Below are 21,459 nucleotides of genomic sequence, written 5' to 3'. Positions count from 1 at the left end.
GCGTGGAGGGAACTGGGGAAGCGTTCCCCCACACAGCCCCCTGCCAGCCCCTGCCCTGCCCCGCCGGAGCAGGAAAGGGCCCAGCCCAGCACCCTGCAGCTCCCAGCTCCTCCCAGGGATTTCCCTTCCTGGGCTCCACTGCTGCTTCAGGATTCAGCCAGGGGACAGCTGGGATGGGATGGGATGGGATCCATGGGATGGGATCCATAGGATGGGATCTATGGGATCCATGAGATGGGGTGGGATGGGATGGGATGGGATCCATGGGATGGGATGGGATGGGATCCATGGGATGGGGTGGGATGGGATCCATGGGATGGGATCTATGGGATCCATGAGATGGGGTGGGATGGGATGGGATGGGATGGGATCCATGGGATGGGATCCATGGGATGGGATCTATGGGATCCATGAGATGGGATGGGATGGGATGGATGGGATGGAATGGGATCCATGGGGTGGGATGGGATGGAATGGGATGGGGATAGGAATGGGGTGGAACTGGAGATGGAGGCAGAATTTGGGACGGGGTCGAGGACAGATAGGAATGGAGACAGAGACGGGAGTGGGGTTGGGGCAGGATTGGCCAGCAGAGCTTTGCACGCCCCGCTCCAGCTGCACAGGTAACCTTAAACGCCAAAGCAGGAGCGCAGGGACGGAGATTTTCCAGCCCTATTCCCAGCTGTCAGGCGGTGATTAATGGCCAACAGCCTCGGAATTGCCTTTATTGCCAGCCCGGCATTGTTACTGTGACGGCTAACGAGGGCAGACAGGCTTCACAGTGCGCCTCGCTCCGCTCTGCCCGCACCGAGCTGGCACCGAGCTGGCACCGAGCTGGCACCGAGATGGCACCGAGCTGGCACCGAGCCCGCACCGAGCCAGGACCGAGCTGGCACCGAGCCGGGCCCGTCCCACCCGGGGCTGCCACAGGGAACCACCCACAGCCATCCCAGCTCTGCCCACGGCTATCCCAGCTGTGCCCATGGCCATCCCAGCTGTGCCCATGGATACCCAGCTCTGCCCATGGCTACTCAGCTGTGCCCACAGCCATCCCAGCTGTGCCCACGGCTATCCCAGCTGTGCCCAGGGCTAGCCCAGCTCTGCCCAGGGCTATCCCAGCTGTGCCCACGGCTATCCCAGCTGTGCCCATGGCTATCCCAGCTGTGCCCACAGTCATCCCAGCTGTGCCCACGGCTATCCCAGCTGTGCCCATGGCTATCCCAGCTGTGCCCATGGCTACCCAGCTCTGCCCAGGGCTATCCCAGCTGTGCCCACAGCCATCCCAGCTGTGCCCAGGGCTATCCCAGCTGTGCCCATGGCTACCCAGCTCTGCCCAGGGCTATCCCAGCTCTGCCCAGGGCTATCCCAGCTCTGCCCAGGGCTATCCCAGCTGTGCCCACAGGGAACCCAGCTGTGCCCATGGCTACCCAGCTCTGCCCATGGCTATCCCAGCTGTGCCCACAGCCATCCCAGCTCTGCCCTCGTCCCACCCAGGGCCTGCCCAGGTCCCATCCCGGCTCCATCCCCACGAGTCTGGAGCCACGAGCACCCAGAGACGCCCAAACTGTCTCATTGCACTCCACAGAAAACCCGGTAAATAAAGGATATTTTGACAAGGGCAGGAGGATGAGGTAGGGATGAAGGAGCTGGAGAGAACTGGGTGCAATAAACCATTTATTGCTACGAACAGCCCCGTTAAAACCCCAAGCACCGTGGCACAGACACCGCTGAATGTTCCTGGCCTCCAGTCCAGCGGTAATGATTTTTTTGGGCTCTTTTTTTTTTTAGGATTATTACAAATAATATTTACCTTTGTGCTGGTTCACATCTTGATGCTGTTAAACACGTGGCCACAGCTGGTTTCCCGCTCAGGGCAGTGATATAGTGCCGGTGTTATGAAGCAAAACCTCTCCTGCGAGCCAGAACACCCCACATTTAAAAACCTATTACTTTTCAATATTCCATGGATGCATTTTGCTCCAGCTCAGAGCAATTTCCTAGTTTACCCCTTATTAAACTCAGAGGGGCTGAGCAGAGGCTCGTGATTTATGAAACACATACTAGATTCATTAAAACCTTTAAAGATTTAATACATTTTATCAAGGCCTTAAATCTGGGCAACCGCCTTTAAAAAAACACCAACTGCAGGGTGTTTTTCATCTCCGGCGCCCTTCTGCGCTTCTTTAAGAGCTGTAAAATCTGGATTGACAAATATCGTGGATATTTCATTCCTTTTTCCTAAATGGGGCTGAACCCTCCTGACAGGGTTGTTATACATAACCTCGGAGATCCATCACGAGGAAAGATCAAATCATTCTGCTTTATTGACGTTTTACACGGGGGTTTTTAAGGCCTTTTCCAGGGTTTCGGAGCTGGCTGATTCTGTTTTCTGGCCCATCCCATTTCCTGTGAGTGCCCAAACGAGCAGGGGGGTCCGTGTGGGGGGCGATGCCGGGGGGAGGTCGGAGATGAAATGAAAGAGATGAAATGAAAGTGTTGTGGCTGAGAACAAGAAGTGGCAGAGGGGCAATGGAGGCTGATGTTGGGACATTGGGACGACGCTCGCAGGGACACGGGGGGATTGTTAGGGTGGCTGTGCAGAGCCAGGAGTTGGCCTGGATGACCCCATGGGCCCTTTCCAGCGGAGAGTTTTCTGTGGGAAATGTGGAAGCGTGGAAAAGTGGAAAAGTGGAAATGGGGAAATGTGGAAAAGTGGAAGCGTGGAAATGGGGAAATGTGGAAATAAAGTGGAAAAGTGGAAATGGGGAAATGTGGAAGTGTGGAACAGTGGAAGCATGGAAATGGGGAAACGTGGAAATAAAGTGGAAAAGTGGAAAAGTGGAAAAGTGGAAATGGGGAAACGTGGAAATGTGGAACAGTGGAAGCATGGAAATGGGGAAATGTGGAAATAAAGTGGAAAAGTGGAAAAGTGGAAATGGGGAAATGTGGAAGTGTGGAAGTGTGGAACAGTGGAAGCGTGGAAATGGGGAAACGTGGAAAACGTGGAAATGTGGAAAAGTGGAAATGTGGAACAGTGGAAATGGGGAAGTGTGGGAATGGGGAAAAGTGGAAATGTGGAAAAGTGGACACATGGAAGTGTGGAAAAGTGGAACAGTGGGAAATGGAAATGTCCCGGCCCGCGGCAGGGGCTGCAATGGGATGAGTCTCGCTGTCCCTTCCGACACCCAACGTTCTGTGCTCGGTGACTGCGCCTCTCTCCGTGCCCCCTGCCCGGGGGGGGGGGGCTCCCTGCGGGCGCGGGCGGGTCTCGAACCCGCGGCCTCCGGCGCCGCATTCCCGCTCCTCCATCGCCCCCTGGCGGCGGCGGCGGCGCGGTCGCGCGGCGATGACGTCAGTGGCGCGCCGCCGGTGCCGCCGCCGGTGCCGGGCATGGCCCAGCTCGGCGCCATCGCCGCCCTCGCCCTCGGCGTCGCGGCCGCCGCGCTCCTCTCGGCCGTGCACAAGATCGACGAGGGGCACATCGGCGTCTACTACCGGTGAGGCAGCCCGGCGGGGCTCCCTGCGGGGAGAGAGCCGGCTCCCGGCCAGCCGCCGCCGCTCACGGTTCCCTCCCTCTCCCTCTCTCCCGTTCCCTCCGCAGCGGCGGCGCGTTGCTGACCTCTACCAGCGGGCCCGGCTTCCACCTCATGCTGCCCTTCATCACGTCCTACAAGTCAGTGCAGGTGCTGCTGGGCCCGGGCCCGGGCGGGGCGGGCACCGGGGCAGCCCGGGGGGCACACGGGGCTGGCTGCGGCCGGGACCGGGACCGGGGAGAGGGGATCTGTGCCACCGACAGGGGGAAATCCCTCTCTTAAGCCTCTTTCCTTCAATCTTCTGCAGACCACGCTGCAGACGGACGAGGTGAAGAATGTCCCGTGCGGCACCAGGTGAGATGCTCGGTTCGGTTCGGTTCGGTTCTCCCGTCCCGGCCGGGAGCTCCTCGGACACCGAGCTCTTCCCCAGCCCCAGACTGGGCTCGCTGGGAGGCTCTGCAGGGCCGTGAGCCCCGCAGCTGGATCCCACGGAGGGGACAGTGCCCCCCGGAGCCCCTCAGCCTCCTGCAGGGATCGTTCTGTGCTTTCTCCCTTTGCAGTGGGGGAGTGATGATTTATTTCGACAGGATCGAGGTGGTGAATTTCCTCATCCAGAGCGCGGGTGAGTGACAGCTCTGCCCCGGGGCGGTGCCGCCCTACAGGAGGGGCTGGGATTGCTGGGAGCCAGGCTGTGCCACAGGAGGGGCTGGGATTGCTGGGAGCCAGGCTGTGCCTCAGGAAGGGCTGGGTTTGGAGGGAGCCACGCTGTCCCAGAGGGGCTGCTGGGCTTGGAGGGAGCCAGGCTGTCCCTCAGGAGGAGCTGGGTTTGGAGGGAGCCAGGGTTTCCCAGAGGGGCTGCTGGGTTTGGAGGGAGCCAGGCTGTCCCTCAGGAGGAGCTGGACCTGGAGGGAGCCAGGCTGTCCCTCAGGAGGAGCTGGGTGTGCCTGGAGGGAGCCAGGCTGTCCCTCAGGAGGAGCTGGACCTGGAGGGAGCCAGGATGTCCCAGAGGGGCTGGTGGTTTGGAGGGAGCCAGGCTGTCCCTCAGGAGGGGCTGGGTGTGCCTGGAGGGAGCCAGGCTGTCCCACAGGTGGGCCCTGAGCACCTGGCAGAGCCCTGAGCTGTCACCTCTGCCCCATCCCCCGGGACTTTGGGCTGTTGATTGTCTCTGTCCCTGCCCCCTGAGCTTTGTGCAGCAGGTTGGAGTCACAGGGGTGCGGGGGCAGCCAGGGGGTGTGGGCAAAGGGAGAACCCCTGGGCAGCCTTTTCCCAAATCCTTTGGGTCTGAGCGTGGCAGTGCCTGGCTCAGCAGGGAGCTGTGTGTGCCTGGGGGGCTTCACACCCTTCTGGGACCGATATTGGTGAGTGCCACAGAATACCAGCAGCGAGTAAACCTGCCCTGAGCAGAGGGTTTGAGGGCAGGGGGTCCCCCATTTCGTACAGCACTGAGGCAGCTCCAGGGCTTTCCAGGGAGTGCTGAGCCTGCTCTCCCTGCTCCACGCCCTGCTCTCCTCTCCTCCTCCTCAGTGTACGACATCGTCAAGAACTACACGGCTGACTACGACAAGGCTCTCATCTTCAACAAGATCCACCACGAGCTGAACCAGTTCTGCAGCGTGCACACACTGCAGGAGGTGTACATCGAGCTCTTTGGTGAGCTGCTGCTTCTGGGGGCTCTCCCCTTGGCCTGGCAGTGCAGAACCCCCAGTGATGGCTTTTATCCAGAGCTGGCTCTGGGTTCTTCGCCAGCTGCCATCGTTTATCCCTGTTATCTTTTGGAGCCGAGTGCTTCAGCGTGTTGTAACAATAAACTGCAAGGCCAGCCCTGCCAGCAGCCTGCCTTTAGGGGAGGGAGCAGGGATCCTGTGGCGTTCTGCGATGGATTGGATCGGTCACGGGATCGCCTGATCCCGATGGAAGAGCCTGCCTGTGCCTGTCTGCTGTCCCAGGAACTCTGAGCAAGCACCAGTGGCCAGTCTGGCTGAGCTTTGGGCCGTGCCTGTGGCTGCAGTGCCCACAGTGCTGGCAGGAGCCTGCTGCCCTCCTTGTAGGGAGCAGGGGAGGCTGAGGAAGAGCTGTGCTTTCCTGCTGGGATGGGCCCAGCAGCTCCCAGTGTTTTGTTCCTGGCTCTGGGCTGGCAGGAAATGCTCCCAGGCTTTCAGCACTGCTGGGGGCCCAGCAGGACAGGCTTTGTGCCTGGGTGAGCCCTGGCTGTTTGCAGGCTCCTGTTCTCTCTCCAGCCTGGCTTTCCAGGGAGCCTTCCCACACTGGGGCTCAGATCCCCCCGGTTCCCAGCCCCTGCTGGCAGCTGGACGGGTTCCTGGCCCGTGGAGGCTCCAGATGTCAGCAGCTGCTGCTTGAAATGGGCTGAAAGCTCCTTCTCTGCACAGAAGGAAGTTGTGCAAACTCCCTGGAAGCCCTGGGCTGAGCTGCCTGGGCCTGGCTCGGGCTCTGCAGTGGGGCACAGCCCTCCTGAGCAGCCTCGCCTCACCCTCTGCCCCCACATCTGCCAGCAGGTGCAGGGAACTGATAACAGCTGCTTCCCAAACTCCTGGCTGGCCTTCATTGGGAGCCTGAGTTCCAGATAGGAAATGGGACCAAAGCAAACAGTCCAGGAGTGTGACGTGATCCCTTCTAAGGCCGTTCCCGTTTGATTTTCCCTCTGCGCTTCCCAGCAGGCCCCAGCTGGAAGCACTGCCCTCCTTGGAGCTTTCATCAGAGCAGGGTTTTAGGCTGTGTTTCCTTTTGAAATCCTCAGCTACGCTGGAGTTCTGGGACTCCTTGAGCCACAGAGACGTTGCTGATGATTTTTGCAGCCTGTTCAAGTAACTGATGCTGCCATTTCCCACTCCTGCCTTTCCGTTTGCTTCGTGTGCTGCTGGCCCAGGTGCAGCTCACATCACTCAGGATTTACCTCGTCACTCCAGGATCTAGGGGGGAGCTTCCGTGGGGGTTTAGAGCACAGATTCCTGGTGGTGAAGCTGCTGTGTCTGCCTCAGGAAGATTCCAGACTGCAGGTGATAGGAAGCTGCAGGGTTTCCTTCCGTGCCTGCCCCGTTCCTGTGGTGTGTCCCACTGCTGCTGCAGGGTCAGCCCAGCACTTCTTCATCCAACTCCCATTTGTGCTTTCCAGGAATAAGAAACGGGAGCCATCCCAGCTCGCTCTGGGTGCTGACAGCAAACTGCCTTGGGGGATGTTTCATTCCCTTTTCTTTTCTCCCCCCAATCAGATCAAATTGATGAAAACCTTAAACTGGCCTTGCAGCAAGACCTCACCACCATGGCCCCCGGATTAATTATACAGGTAATGAGGATTTGATTGAGATATTGAAGGGGCAGATTGTGAACAGGGGAAAGGGCTAAAAGGAAACAAGAAACTGAGATTTGTTTAGGAAATTGCTTCACCACACAGATTTCATTTCACGTGGGGAGTAGGAGCAGTGTCCTTCTGTCCCCTCACAGTTTTGGTGTGTTGAGTTTCTCCTGGAGCTCCTCTGGGTGCTGCTTTGCCCGGGTCACTCTCCTGTCGTGTCAGGAGACCTTTCAGTGCTGTTTCTCTGTGGGTTTTGGGCCTGCTCGCAGTCTGTGCAGCTCTGGTGGCAGAGTTTGCCCCGAGTGCCACCCCCAGTCCCCTGCAGCCCCAGGGGCCACTTGGCTGCTGGCCCAGCTTCTCTTGTGTGTCTGTCTCTGCAGGCAGTGCGAGTTACAAAGCCAAACATCCCTGAAACCATCCGGAGGAATTACGAGCTCATGTGAGTGCCTGTGTGTTCCCAGAAGGGCAGAAGAACTCAGGGCTGGGGCATCCTGGTGCCCTCAGGAGGAGGAGCAGCTCTGAGCACTGGCAGGGCCTCGCTGCAGCCCTTGAGCACAGCTTTGGTTTGCCCTGGGGCTCCTTCCCTGGCCCTGCTCTCCAGAGCCCTCCCAGAGCTGAGGCTGAGGGGCAGAGGGATGGATTTCACACTAATCCTCTTGTTTGACTGGGATGGAGAAACTGTTGATTCAACAAGCCGAAGACTTGCAAAACTTTGAAATAACTCTCTTTGACAGCACTTGACGTGCTGATCCCTCTGCAGTGCCCCGAGCCAGCTGCCAGCGCTTTGCTCAGCCAGGATTGAATCCCTCTCCTGCACTCTGCTTCCCCAGCACTGCGTGTCACCTTCTGGGCTCGTGGTAAATCCTGTGTGCTGTGGTCATGGCAGGAGGCCCCACATCAGCCTGTGCTCTGTAGCCATAAATACAGCAGGACGTGGTGGGAGACTCAGTTCCAGAGTGTCCTGCCTGACTGGGAGCTGGAGCAGAGTTTTTATTTATGTTCACTTTAAAAACCCGTGAATGTAAGTAAAAACCAGTGGGATAGAAAAGGCACCAGGGCAGCCTGCAGGGACTGTGTCACGGGCAAATCTTCCTGCTGTGGAGGGGAGGAAAGATGCTTTGATTCAGGCAGAAAGCTCTGTGCAGGTGCCTGCCCTGACACTGCTGATCCCACCTGCCCTGGACACGTGCTGGAAGGAGGGGAGAGCCAGCAGCTCGTTCTGGGGGTGTGCTGTGGGTCCCACAGCAGTGAGCTCCTGGTTTTAACGGGTTTTTCCTGCTCCCCAGGGAGAGTGAGAAGACAAAGCTGCTGATAGCAGCGCAGAAGCAGAAGGTGGTGGAGAAGGAGGCAGAGACTGAGAGGAAGAAAGCTCTGATCGGTCTGTGGGGCTGGGCTGGGAGAGGGAACGGGGGGACAGGCAGCAGAGAGACCCCAGGGAGGGAGGGAGGGATGCACCCGGTTCACTCTGGGACCTTCCCTAATCTGAAGCCTTCCCAGAGAAACTCAGGAGTTTCTCAGGTGGGTTCCAGCTTTGTTCTCTGCGAGCTGGAAATTCTTCCCACCGTTTATTTCCACCTGAAGTGGCTGACGAGTGAGGATTTTCCAGGGTGAGGCTGCTCCTGGTGTTAGGAAGACAGGAGCAGTGTGATGACAGTGTGGGCGTGTTCTTGTTTTCATTTCAGAGGCAGAAAAGATTGCACAAGTTGCTGAAATAACTTATGGGCAGAAAGTGATGGAAAAGGAGACAGAGAAGCGAATTTCAGAGATCGAAGGTGAGTGGGGGGTGAGCTTTCCAGTAAGTAAATCCTGAAGCAGGTCACCAAGGAGTTCTTGAAGCGTGTGTTGACTGTTCTTCAGTCCAGGCTGACGTTCACAGGGGTAAAGTTCCTGACCACAGGCAGGAGTAGGAATTTCTTTGCAGGCTGTGCTTCTTGAAACTCCCTTTCTCAAGGGAGAAAACTTTGTAGGAGTTTGAGCTTAAGGAGATGTTCCCTCACCCCTCTGATAAAGTGCTTTGTGAAAGAAGCTCCAGGGTGTGGAAAGGGCTCTGCAATTCCAGCTTGGGAGTGGCAAGGCTTTTTTTCCCCCTTACATTCATTAGAGGCCCTGACAAGCTTTGCAGAAGCCACTGAGGAGCCAATTAAGAGTTTTCAGGTCAGCAGCTTCTCATTAAGAAGTTCTTTGCAGAAATACAATGGGGTTTATTTCTTCTAACTGCGTCAGCAGGTGTCAGCCCTCAGTCTGGCTCTGTGCTGGCAGAGGATTCCTGCCTCCTCCTTTTTTCCTGGTGTCTCTGACTGGGACCAACCTCTCCTTTTAGCCAGGAGAGGAAGTTGTGGGCCAGACCATCCAGCTGTTTAAAGGATCTTTAAGTGCAGCAACTCCCAGGCCTCCCTGCTAGGGGAAGTAAACAAATGGTTTATCCAGCTGTGCAGCTCTCAGCCCCAGACTGACGTGGTGCAATTGTGTGGCTCCATGCCTTAGGAGGAGTGGCAGGAGATGGGCAGGATTGCACTCGTTTTACCTGGAACCTGCTGGCCTGCTACCCATCATTGTCACTGGATGGATGCAGAGGGGGAAAAGGAGGGCAGGACAGAAAGGGGAAGTGTTCCTAAGTGTCTGTGCCAGGAGTCAGAGAGGCAGAGCCTTGGAGCAATTGTTGATACAGCAGAGAAAAGGATTCAGAGATCCTGTCCAGGATCTCTGCAAGGGGCAGAGCTTGTAGAGGTTAAAATCCCCTGCTCTGCGTGCCAGAACCTTCATCTGCATATCCCAAACCCCATCTGGGAATGCCATCCACAGCACAGAGCTCGTCTGCAGGGAGCTGCTGGGCTGCCCAGGCTGCTGCTGGTCCTGGCCAGGGGCTGTGGGTGAACCCCACCTCTGCAGGAGAGCAGGTCTGGCTTTCAGCACCAGAGTCAGCCCTGGCTCGAGAAGAAAGGCTGAGCTCTGCCCACGTGATGGGGATAATCAAACCCTGATGTTTGTGGAGTTCTTGGAGCTCTGCAGTTGCAGATGCAGTTTGCTTCTTCGTGCTCTCGTCCTGCAGCTGTTTAGCTGTAAATTGAGCTCCCATTTCTGGGTTTCCCATTTTGTTCCCTCTTCCCTTGCTTGTACCCTGTGTAGTTCAGAGGTGGCACTGGCCACCCTCTGAAGAGTTACCAGCTGCAAACAGTGCAAAACAGGGCTGGAAACAATGTGATTCAGAGCATGTGTTTGCTTCCAGATGCTGCATTTCTTGCCCGAGAGAAGGCGAGAGCTGATGCTGAGTGTTACACTGCAATGAAGGTGGCTGAGGCCAACAAGGTACTGTGCTTTCCTGTGTGGTGCCTCAGAGCAGGGCCCCTGGCACCAGGCTGTAGGGAAATACCAGCACAAGGGCAGGCAGTGATCCTTGTGCAAGTCAAAAAGCAAAAGAAGGCCATCTCCTCTCAGCAAAGCTTTCATCTGAAGCAATTAGTAAACAATTAGATTCTTATTTGGAAGCTCATTTTGTTCTCTGGACGGATCAGTGTCAGGGTGTGTGAAGTCTCTGCCCTGCCAGGTGCTCAGGGGGCCGTGGCTCTCTGTGGAATATCACTTTCAGGGCTGCCCTTTCACACTGTTGTGATGAGAAATGTGGTTTCATTCCAGTCTCAAGCTGGCAGGCAGTCAGAGCAGGGAGACAGGCAGGGGCAGAACAAACCACAGTGCAGGGAAAGAACTGGTCTCAGACACCCTGGGAGAGCTTCAGGAGTAAAAACAACAAAAAATCCAACGTAGAAACAGAAAAATGACGTGGATAGGATGGCCAGGTGTGTTCCTGCCCACAGCAAGCTGCCAGGACGTGCCAGCAGGACGTTGCAGTTGTGTGGTGGGCAGTGAGAAGGGGCAGAGGGCCGGGCTGTTTGTGCCCAGGTTTTGTCCTCTCTGTTGCAGTGTCGTTGTCCTGAAGGAATGAGCTCCTCTCACCCAGACTCACTGGTGGATCTGCTCCCTGGACAGAGCCAGGGATGTTGCCCTCCTCAGTAGCTCTCCTTGCAGGGGCTGCACGGAGGGATGTGCTCTCTCCACCGTGCTTGGACTGAGCCTTTCCCCAGCTGCTCCCTTCCCTTTCCATTCTGCCATTTAGTCCCTGAGATCTGGAGCTGCCCTCAGCCCTGCTGGAAGAAATCCTGGCTCTGGGCACTCTGTGTTTTCCCTGGGGAGGGCTGGCCATGCCTGCTGGGCTCGTGGAAAGCCCGTGCCTCGTGTGCTCGGGCGGGAATTCTCTTTCCCCAAACCCGAGCTGTTGTGACTCGTTTTCTCTCCGTGCAGCTCAAGTTAACTCCTGAGTACTTGCAGCTGATGAAGTACAAGGCGATCGCAGCCAACAGCAAGATCTACTTTGGCAAAGATATTCCCAACATGTTCATGGACTCTGCAGGGAGCCAGAGCAAATCTGCAGAGGGACTGGCAGAAGGAATCCAAGAGGAGGACGGGGCAGGAACCAGTGAGGACACAAAACTACTTCATAACATCAACTGAAAAGAAAGATTTCTATTCCTTTTATATCCAAAAATTATGAACTGGGAAATTCCTTTAGTTTCCCCCCTTTCCTGTGCTGAAAGAGATGAATCAGATTTAATCCTTTCAATCTTTTATATGACAATTAGACACAAGGACTTTGGTATTTATGGGGTGGGTTTTCTGGTAATTTCTAAGCTCCAGGTATGTTCTGTAGCTGCACCTCCCCAGCTCTTGGTCACCCAGGCCAAGGATTTGGGAGAGGCTGTCAGGGCTATCAGCTGGGTGGGAGCCTAATTTGGGATTGTGGTGGTTCGTAGCAGTTGCAGGTCAAGAAATGTTGAGGTTTTGGAGGGAGGGGAATTGCTGCTACAAATTGTTTTGGGGTTTTTTCTTACCGAAAATTCCGAGTACTTTATTTCAATCCCCTCTGAAAATAAGGTGCTAGATTTTGTACATCACATACAAGTGGCTGCTCCAGGCTGGGGCCAGTGGCCTGTGGCTGCTGAGCCCACATGAGGTGACCCCATGAGGACAGAGGAGTCCTGCAGGTTCCCACCCACGGGGGGATCGAAGCCTTAGACCGCGTCACGCAGGGAGTGACCCAAACTCTTCATTTTCTGTGTCCTGACTCTGCTCTGTTTTCCATTCCTCATGTTTCTGTAGGGCACAGGAGCGTTGGCCCAGCAGTTCAGCTGCTGGGGGAGGGCGTGGGCAGCGTCCTGGAGTGCAGAGCTGGGTGGGATTCTCAGTGAAATGATGGAAATTGTCACGGAAGACCAGGGAGGAAAGGATTTTTGTCTCAGGGACCCTGACTTTACAAAAGGCCTTGCTGGGGAGGAGCTGCTGGAGCGACCAGCCAGTTGTTCAGTTTGTTTTCTGCTCTGTGGGAGCAGCTGGATCTCAGTGTTTAGTGTCTGACTAGAAAAAGGACCTGCAGGTGAGCTGGAGTGACTCCTGTGGGATTGGGGCTGAATGGACCTCGTGCAAGGAAGGCTTCCCACTGGCCAAGGACAAACCATGATCCTGAAAGGCCACGGGGCAGAGACAAGCAGCTCTTCCTGAGCTGCCCAAAGATGGATTCCCCTTTTTCTCTCAGAACAGTGTTCCAGAATGTTCTTCCCCTCCGGAGAGCTGATCAGCTCCTCACACCCCAGATACAAGGAGGGAGCAGAGCTTTCTTTTCCACACATGCAGAATTGGAGGCTAAAAGTCCAGGCCTAGAGAGAACATTTTTTTCCCTCCCTAACCCATCTGCATTTGGCAGCAGAGCCTGGTGATTAATTGCTGGTGTAATTAGAGGCCAGTCTCCTCTTCTGAGATGATGCCAGTGCTCGGTGTCTGAGAGCAGCCTGGTGCATTCACAGGCTCGTGCCCAAATTCCTGCTCCCCTGCTCTCACCCTGCAGTGTTCAAACCTTCATCACTCTGTGGTGTCTGAGAGAGCTCAGGTGAATCTCAGCTGCTGGCTCCAGGGCTTTCACAGCAGTTTTCTCTTCCCTGTTGATGCTTGAAAATGCAGAATAGAAATGAAGCATTAATTTCTGCTGGAGCAAAGTCCCATCCTCTTGGTATTTCTTAGAAAGTAGGAGCTAAGGGAAGTCCCATCTCCAGACCTACATCAGACCCAACAGCATCCCCAGGGAGGCTGGGATATTCCTGACTCATAACTAGGCCTGTGCAGGCAGATCATCACAGGGAATAGAGGAAATTTAGCCACGAGGATGAGCTCACTTGAGATTGTTCTACATGTTGTGCTCGAGGTTTCCATCAGCAACTAACACCTCCTTTTACACGAGTATTTTTCACTAATGAAAGGACCCTACTAAGCCAAAGTGGTATTATAAAGGCTTTTTTTTTTATGTGTGATTTCACAGCAAGACAATAGCTTGGGATAAAAAGCTCTTAATGATTTTTTTTTTAATTAAAACCTTGACTGCTAAAGTATTAGTGTAATTTAGTTAAGTTGTACTAAGAGTAAAAACAACAAAAGCAAAGTTGAGAGTGTGTCAGTGTTCATAAGCCAAAACCCGCTGTCGTGTCTTCATTCAGGTTTCTTCACTCAAAAACATCCTGAATGTTCCAGAGTGGATCGGTCTCTCCGTGTAAACCTTTATTCCTCCCTCTAACAGGCAAGCTGTCCTGTTTGTGTAGTCTCGAGATGAAGATGTGAACTTTAAACCCCCTCTGTAGCAAAGGGAACAGAGGTTTGTGGCACTGCTGCTACCTGGGAGCACGGAAATGCTCTGCCAGTGCAGGCCTTGATCTTCTCATGTACTGAACTCGAAGCCTTTTTATCCTGCTATTTGCTATGACAATAAAATGGCCTTCCAATTTTAGAATCTTGAGAATCCAATGTTCCCATCAGGGTCTGCGGGTGCACTTCAGCACCGGGTGTGGATGTGTTTGCAGGGAGGATTTGGCAGAGGGAAGGTCGAGCTGCTCGCTGGGCGTGGGGGGCTCTGGGGTGCTGGGGGTCGGTGCTGTGCCCCTGCAGCAGTGAGGAGGAGGAGGAAGGTGGAAGAAGGGCCGGAGGTGTCCAAGGAATCCCGCGTCTGTCAGCGCCTGCTTCGCTACGGAACGAGGGAAAAACACCTCGGGCTTGGTGAAGTTTGCAGAAAATCCTCGTCGTGTTTTACCGGACAAAGGGCAGGAACCTTCTGGGTGTTTTTAGCCAGCTGTGTCAACACTGAATCTGCAGAGGGCCGGTGAAGTTCTGCGCATGAAGACAAATATTTGACAAATATTTGAGTTAATGGCTTCCAGCCGGCGCTGTCCCGCTCTGCCCCGGAGCTGCTCCATAAAGCCGGGCCTTGTCCCGGCCCCTCCGGCTGCCGTAGGGCTCTGGCCGCGCTCCAGGCGCTGCCCACACCGGCTGTTCCTGCAGGACAAGGAATTGTCACTTGTCCCCGTCCCCGCCTTGCTCTGCCTTTTCCCGCAGTCACCGAAAGTCACCCGTTGGCAGGCGGCTCCTGCACGGATAACAGCATCGTTTCTGAGGGTGCCCGGGACAGGAACTGTCGGGGGGGCTGGCGGCAGCGCTCGCTGCCGTTACTGAGGGCACGGAATGATTTGGATTTGTCACCGAAACCCAGCGGAGGGGACGAGCGGGGAGCCGCGGCCCGGCGCCGCCATGGCGCCCGCGACCTTCCCAACATGGCGGTCCTCGCCCCGCCCCGCCGCTCCCATTGGCTGGCGGCGCCGCTCGGAGCGATCCGATTGGCGGAGAGCGGGGGCGGGGCAGGTGTGTGGCGGAAGTGGCGGCGGCGGGCGGGGATGTGGAGAGCGGGCATGGCCGCCGGGGACGGGCTGGGCCCGGCGCTCCGCGCCGTCACCGAGCAGGTGCAGCAAGCGGCGGCGCGGCGGCCGCAGGTGAGCCCCGGTGGAACGGGGGGCAACCCGGCGGGACCCGCGGGGCGGGGGCGCTGCCGCGACAACAGGCCTCCGTCACCATAGGGACGGGCCCGCGCCGTGGGGACGGGTCACTGGCGAGCGTGGGGACGGGCCTGCAGTGCCACCGGGACTGGTCCCACCGTGGGCACAGGAGGTCACCGTGGGCACAGGCCCGCCGTGCCACCGGGATGGCTCCCACCGTGGGTACAGGCCGCTGGTCACCGTGGGCACAGACCCGCAGTGCCAGCAGGACGGGTCCCACTATGGGCACAGACCCGCAGTGCCACCGGGACAGGTCCCACTATGGGCACAGGTCACTGGTGACCGTGGGGACAGACCCACAGTGCCAGCGGTATGGGTCCCACTGTGGGCACAGACCCGCAGTGCCACTGGGACAGGTCCCACTATGGGCACAGACCCACAGTGCCAGCAGGACGGGTCCCACTATGGGCACAGGTCACTGGTGACCGTGGGCACAGACCCGCAGTGCCACCGGGATGGCTTCCACCACAGGGCCAGGTCACTGGAAACCATGGGCACAGACCCGCAGTGCCACCAGGACAGGTCCCACTATGGGCACAGGTCACTGGTGACCGTGGGGACAGACCCACAGTGCCAGCAGGACGGGTCCCACTATGGGCACAGGTCACTGGTGACCGTAGGGACAGAGCCGCAGTGTCACCAGCACAGGTCCCACCGTGGGCACAGGTCACTGGTGACCGTGGGGACAGAGCTGCAGTGTCACCAGCACAGGTCCCACCGTGGGCACGGGCGGTCCCCGCGGGCACAGACCCGCCGTGCCCCAGGGCCAGCACGCCAGGGTGGTGCGTGCAAACCCCCAGGCGGACCCGCTGCGGTGACAGCGCTGCCTCCTGCTCGGGCTGGCCCTGCCCGGTTCCCCTCGGTTCCCCCGGCTGCCCGGGGCTGGGCTGGGCTCCCCTGCTCACCCCCCGTGCTCCCGCAGGGGCTCCCGGCCGTGCAGCCACGCCTCGTGGCCGTCAGCAAGACCAAGCCAGCAGAGATGGTGATGGAGGCCTACAGCCACGGGCAGCGCAGCTTTGGGGAGAACTACGTGAGCCGGGGGGCTGGGGAGGGTCAGGGGGCTGGGACAGGGTCAGCAGGGGTGGGACAGGGTCGGGGCTGGGGAGGGTCAGGGGGCTGGGACAGGGTCAGTGGGGCTGGGGAGGGTCAGTGAGCTGGGGAGGGTCAGCGGGACTGGGACGGGGTCAGCGGGGCTAGGACAGGGTCGGGGCTGGGGACAGGGTCAGGGCTGGGGAGGGTCAGGGGGCTGGGGAGGGTCAGCGGGGCTGGGACAGGGTCAGCAGGGGTGGGACAGGGTCAGGGGGGCTGGGGAGGGTCAGGGGGCTGGGACAGGGTCAGTAGGGGTGGGACAGGGTCGGGGCTGGGGAGGGTCAGCGGGGCTGGGGAGGGTCAGCGGGGCTGGGGAGGGTCAGCAGGGCTGGGACAGGGTCAGTGGGGCTGGGGAGGGTCAGCAGGACTGGGGAGGGTCAGGGGGCTGGGGAGGGTCAGCAGAGGTGGGACAGGGTCAGCAGGGGTGGGACAGGGTCAGGGGGCTGGGACAGGGTCAGGGGGCTGGGGAGGGTCAGCAGGGCTGGGACAGGGTCAAGGGGCTGGGACAGGGTCAGCGGGGCTGGGACAGGGTCAGGGGGCTGGGGAGGGTCAGCAGGGCTGGGACAGGGTCAGCAGGGGTGGGACAGGGTCAGGGGTCTGGGGAGGGTCAGGGGGCTGGGACAGGGTCAGGGGGCTGGACAGGGTCAGCGGGGCTGGGGAGGGTCAGCGGGGCTGGGACAGGGTCAGGGGGCTGGGGAGGGTCAGGGGGCTGGGACAGGGCCCCTGCAGAAGGCACAGAATCCCAGAATCATTCCAAGCCCTCCAAGGGCAGAGTCCAAGCTGTGCCCGATCCCCATCTTGTCACCCAGCCCAGAGCACTGAGTGCCACCTCCTGAGTCCCTCCTTGGACACCTCCAGGGATGGGGACTGCAGCACCTCCCGGGACAGCCCTTTCCAATGTTCAAGAGCCCTTTCTGTGAAGAAATTCCTCCTGAAGGCTTGGGCCAGCCCAGTTTGGGAGGCTCTGTGGGCGACACATCATTCCCTGGCCTCCTGGTTTTGAGGCTCAGGTTGGCCCCAAGAACACACATCCCAAGGACACCAATCCTGTGCCTGCTGTGGGTTTAACAGAATTTAATTCTCCTTCATTCTCCCAGGTTCAGGAGCTGCTGGAAAAGGCATCAGACTCCAGGGTAAGCACACAGTTCCCTTCATGCTTCCTTACCATGTATAGCTGTGTCCTGGGAGCTGCTCAGTCAGAGTCCTGGGCTTTGTTAGGGATTTGGTTGGATCCTTATCTGTGCAGATAAATGGTGGGTTATTCTTGGCTCTCTGCCCTGTTCCCCCTCCTCCTGCCTTGCTGGCTCCAGAGGAGTCTGGGAATACATCTGCCTTAGTCATGATTTGTCTGCACAGTGCTCTGCCTTTTGTGCTCTCTTTAGGAGAGGCACAGTCCTTGTTGAAAAAAAAACCATGGTAGCACTCAGTTTGGGGGAAATATCATTTTATGACTGTTGCACAAGAGCTTTGCCTTTGCTGTTCCCATGGACAGCATTCCCTGGAGCCACAAACCCAGCCCTCTCCAGGCTCAACCTCAGCACAGCCACAGGCTGAGTCCTCAGGGTCAGCAAACAAAGAAATTGGGTGTCTGGTATTTGCTTGTGGGCAAACGAAGACTGGAGGGCTGCGTGGGGGAAGAGGGAATTGTTGTTCCAACCTGAGCGTTCCCTCTGCTTTCAGATTCTCTCATCCTGTCCAGACATCAAGTGGCATTTCATCGGCCACCTGCAGAAGAACAATGTCAACAAGCTGATTGGTAAGTCCTGCTTGGTTTGGTGTGGGCAGTGCTCTTCCAGTGCTCAGATGTGTCAGGGAGGGTCAGGATTTCAGAGAAAGGTTCTTCCCCCAGAGGGTGCTGGCACTGCCCAGGGTCCCCAGGGGATGGGCACAGCCCCAAGGCTGCCAGAGCTCCAGGAGGGTTTGGACAATGCCCCCAGGGATGCCCAGGGTGGGGTTGTTGGGGTGTCTGGGCAGGAGCAGTAGTTGGACTCAGCCATCCCTGGGGATCCCTTCCAGCTCAGGATGTTTCCTGGTTCCCTGAAACAATCCCCATGAACTCCCAAATGCCTGTTGGAGGTACAAACAATCCTGTTTGCCAGCAGAGTTCCCTCAGCCCGTGTTCTCTCCCCAGCCGTCCCAAACCTGTTCATGCTGGAGACAGTGGATTCTGTGAAACTGGCAGACAGAGTCAACAGCTCGTGGCAGAAAAAAGGATCAGCCCAGAAGCTGAAGGTCATGGTGCAAGTTAACACCAGCGGGGAGGACAGTGAGTGGCTCTTTGTGACAAGGGCATGGCTGGGCACGGAGCTGGGACAGGCTGGGCTGGTGTGTGCTCTGAAAGCAGAGCTGGGCACTGATCTCCCTGTGCCCTTGCAGGCAAGCACGGCCTTGCCCCCGGGGACACCACGGCTGCTGTGGAGCACGTCATCAACAAGTGCCCCAGCCTGGAATTCGTGGGGCTGATGACCATCGGCAGCATCGGGCATGACCTCAGTAAGGGGCCAAATCCTGACTTCCAGGTAAGGCTGTCTCAGAGCAAATGTCACTGTGGGCTGGTTTCCTGGCGCCGTTTGTCTGTCCCAGTCAGACCAGGGCGAGCGAGGCTGTCAGGAGGTAGGAGCACCTTGTGCAGAGCCCTCAGTAGCAGTGGCAGTGCAGGTGGGAGCCTTCTTTCTCCAGGGCGTTGCTCCCACCCATCCTCGGAAGCTGCAGCCAGGATTTTGGCAGGGCAGCATTGCTGTGCTGGAGCTCCAGGTGAGGTTTGAGCCTCCTGCGTGTTGTCAGTAAACCTGGGGAACCTCCAGACACCATCGCAGTGCTTCCATGGGAAGTGTGGGAATTGCAGGTCCTGCGTGGAGGAGACGCCAGGGACAGGCAGGAAGCAGGATCAGTGGGAGGGAGCTGGCGTGGCTGTCCAGGTGTGTGACCTCTCCTGTCCCCTGGTGCCCTGCAGGTGCTGCTGTCCCTGCGGCAGGAGGTGTGCGAGAAGCTGAACCTGCCCCTGGACAAGGTGGAGCTGAGCATGGGCATGTCCACGGACTTCCAGCACGCAGTAAGTGTGTTCCCGCCCCTTCCCTGGGGGAACAAACGAGCCTGCACCCCAAACTCCAGCCCAGGTGCCAACCAGACAGGCCTCTGAGGCTTCCCCTTGGGGGAAGATCCCAGTGCAGCTCTCCTGGTCCTGGGGGAGATTCCTGGGATCAAATCAGCCCCTGGGTGTAGCTGTGGGTGCTGAGTCCCCGGGGAGCCATCCCGTGGGCCGTGGGGTGGTGGCAGTCCTGCCCTGAGCTGCTCCTCTCCGTCTCTTCCAGATTGAGGTTGGATCCACCAACGTCAGGATCGGGAGCACTATTTTTGGAGAGCGGGATTATTCCAACAAAGCCATGGGGGGCAAGGCCCCTGCTGGGGGTGGAGGCCAAACAGAGGCTGTGACAGTGCAGGGCCACTAAAGGGAGGACAGGTGGCCTCAGCAGAAGAGAGACCTCGCCGTGGGAGACCTCACTATGCATTTTACCTCCCTCCGTGTGGGCACCCATCCTGATGGTGAGAGGCAATTCCTCAGAGCAGAGGCCAGACTGCCTGGTGATCATTGTGATTATAGAGTACCCCTAGAAACTGGAGATCTGCATAACCATCAGGCAAATTGAGGGTTGGAAGTGGCTGTGGTGTCTTGTTTCCTCAGGGTCATCAAGGACAGAGACTTTGGGGTAACTGGGCTGCACACACAGGTGTTTGTCAGGCTGGAGTTGCTGCTGAGCAAGGTGGGGGTCACTGCAGCAGTGCTGGTGGTTGTTTTTGCTGAGGACTAAATGCTTCATTCAACACGTTATGATCTTGCCAGAAACCTGTAAATGTTTCCCCAAATACAAGTTTTGCCCGCGGGGTGGTTCCACAGGAGCCGGGCTGGGGCTGTGCCGTGGCACAGGAGAGGCCATGGCCGTGGGAAAGGGCTGAGTGACAGGCACAGGGGACTCTGAGGAGCTCAGCTGCCACTGTGAGTTCGTGGTGTGAGGCTTTGGCTGCACATCACAAGTGTGGGAGTGTCTTTCAGCTCAATTTTGTCCTTTTCAGGCTGACGCTAACTTTTCCCATGGCTGCCCAAATGTGGAATGCTTTCCCCCCTTCCCTTCCTTTCCCCTCCTCTGTTGCTGGGAATTATTTTCATCCTGCCTAGTTTTGCTGCTGTTTTTTGGTCAGAATGGGGGTTTTCTGCCAGGCCTCTGCTCTGCCACCAGCTCGCTGCTGCTTTCCAAGGTGAGCCCCTCATGGTTTGGTGCCCGTGCCATCCCCTTTACACCTGTGTGAGGATAACAGTGCTTGGCTCAGGGCAGCAGGGAGCTTTCCTTGGGGAAATGCTTCAGAAAAGGAAGTTTTATTGTTCCTGGGAAAAAAAAAAAAATCATTTGGCCACTGAGAGAGCTTCTAGGCTGTGTCTTAACATCCTCTGCTGCTTTTGGAAGAGGGAGATGGGACTGTCACTGCAGTAACTTTCCTTCAGGTGTGAGCAGAAGCTCCTGCCATGTCCTGTCCCCATGTCACAGCTGATTTTTGGGCTTCTGTGTCTGCTGAGAGGAGGAGAGCTCGGCTGCCAGCAGGAACATCCTCCCCAGGCTTTGCTCTGTGTGCGTGTGGTTCAACCTCGCTGTTGGTTTCACTCTCCAAAAGCTGAATGTAAATGAAAAGAGAACTCCGCCACCCACCTGTCGTAGCTCCGTGGTTTAGAGTCTAGTAATAAACAGTGCTCGGTTCAATGCCATCTGTGCCAGCTCAAAAGCTATTAAAGATGTTATTTTTATGTCCCGGCGTGGTGAATAAATGCCCTGAGCTGCCCTTGGAGCTGTTTCCCCAGCCGGGGCCGCTGCTGGGGCTGGGGCGGGGGGAGGAGGGCGGTTGAAAGGGCTGAGACGGGGCTGGCAAAGAAAGCCGAGCGGGTTTTGGTCAGGAAGGTCCGGGAGCCGCTGTCACCAGCTGTCCCCGCAGGAGCCCCTGGGTGGCGCTGCCAGCCCGGCCACGGGGCCCGGGCCCCAAAGTCGCCCTGTGCCCACCTTGCCCAGGTGCAGAGCCCCTGCGGGGGCCGTCAGGAGGCTTGGGGGGCTCCCTGCGCGGGGCTGGGGCAGAGCAGAAGGAGATTTGGGCTGAATTTGATGTAGTGTTGCACTGGGGGAAGTGTTGCATGTTGGGATAATCACATTTCATTCTGGCTTCAGCAGTTCTTACAGATATATTTCTATATATATAGCATTGAAACAAAATGCTTTTTGAAATGGAAAAAAAAAAAACCCTATGCCATTTAATTCCTGAAAGGTCACACTCAAATGCTTTGGCCTTATCGAAATGATTTTCTCCTTTGATTTTTCTTTCCAAATGCAATTTCATCAAAATCAGCACATTTCCTCAAATGCTTCACCTTTGGTGAATGGCATCTCCTGACAGGGAAGTGTTTTGGGGAGAAATTTCTGCCCAGCCCTGGCCGGGCACGACCCCCTGGCTGCTGTGGCTGCCAGGGCAGGGGATGGTGCCACATTTGTCACACCAGCGCAGGGTTGGGAGGGCCTGTGGATGCTTCCAGTGTGAAAAATGCAGGGAGATTCGCTCGGGCCACCTCTCT

At 57.4% G+C, this 21,459-nt stretch overlaps 2 protein-coding genes across 2 annotated transcripts; both read left to right on the top strand.

Annotated features, from left to right (window-relative positions):
* Window positions 1-3,337: 3,337 nt before the first annotated feature.
* Window positions 3,338-13,666, top strand: ERLIN2 (ER lipid raft associated 2). Its single transcript, XM_038160359.1, has 11 exons — window positions 3,338-3,497; window positions 3,602-3,683; window positions 3,841-3,887; window positions 4,094-4,155; window positions 5,058-5,183; window positions 6,761-6,834; window positions 7,224-7,282; window positions 8,130-8,221; window positions 8,526-8,615; window positions 10,070-10,149; window positions 11,140-13,666. Exons 1-11 carry the CDS (start codon window positions 3,391-3,393, stop codon window positions 11,347-11,349), a joined length of 1,029 nt encoding a protein of 342 aa, XP_038016287.1. The 5' UTR covers window positions 3,338-3,390; the 3' UTR covers window positions 11,350-13,666.
* An 893-nt stretch (window positions 13,667-14,559) lies between these two features.
* Window positions 14,560-20,646, top strand: LOC119710871 (pyridoxal phosphate binding protein). The gene is made up of 8 exons (XM_038160360.1): window positions 14,560-14,699; window positions 15,685-15,792; window positions 16,949-16,984; window positions 17,532-17,607; window positions 17,983-18,117; window positions 18,228-18,370; window positions 18,805-18,903; window positions 19,163-20,646. Exons 1-8 carry the CDS (start codon window positions 14,604-14,606, stop codon window positions 19,298-19,300), a joined length of 831 nt encoding a protein of 276 aa, XP_038016288.1. The 5' UTR covers window positions 14,560-14,603; the 3' UTR covers window positions 19,301-20,646.
* Window positions 20,647-21,459: the final 813 nt, after the last annotated feature.

Source organism: Motacilla alba, chromosome 22, assembly GCF_015832195.1.
Source record: "Motacilla alba alba isolate MOTALB_02 chromosome 22, Motacilla_alba_V1.0_pri, whole genome shotgun sequence".
In the NCBI taxonomy this organism is placed as follows: domain Eukaryota; kingdom Metazoa; phylum Chordata; class Aves; order Passeriformes; family Motacillidae; genus Motacilla; species Motacilla alba.
This window is presented reverse-complemented; position numbering and strand designations above follow the sequence as displayed.

Excerpts from the sequence above, each read along its gene's own strand:
- LOC119710871 (XM_038160360.1), top strand. The coding sequence starts at position 14,604 with ATGTGGAGAGCGGGCATGGCCGCCGGGGACGGGCTGGGCCCGGCGCTC. Across the intron at positions 17,608-17,982 it reads CAATGTCAACAAGCTGATTG|CCGTCCCAAACCTGTTCATG; the intron begins GTAAGTCCTGCT and ends TTCTCTCCCCAG. Across the intron at positions 18,904-19,162 it reads CCACGGACTTCCAGCACGCA|ATTGAGGTTGGATCCACCAA; the intron begins GTAAGTGTGTTC and ends CGTCTCTTCCAG.
- ERLIN2 (XM_038160359.1), top strand. The coding sequence starts at position 3,391 with ATGGCCCAGCTCGGCGCCATCGCCGCCCTCGCCCTCGGCGTCGCGGCC. Across the intron at positions 3,498-3,601 it reads CACATCGGCGTCTACTACCG|CGGCGGCGCGTTGCTGACCT; the intron begins GTGAGGCAGCCC and ends TTCCCTCCGCAG. Across the intron at positions 8,222-8,525 it reads GAGGAAGAAAGCTCTGATCG|AGGCAGAAAAGATTGCACAA; the intron begins GTCTGTGGGGCT and ends TTTTCATTTCAG.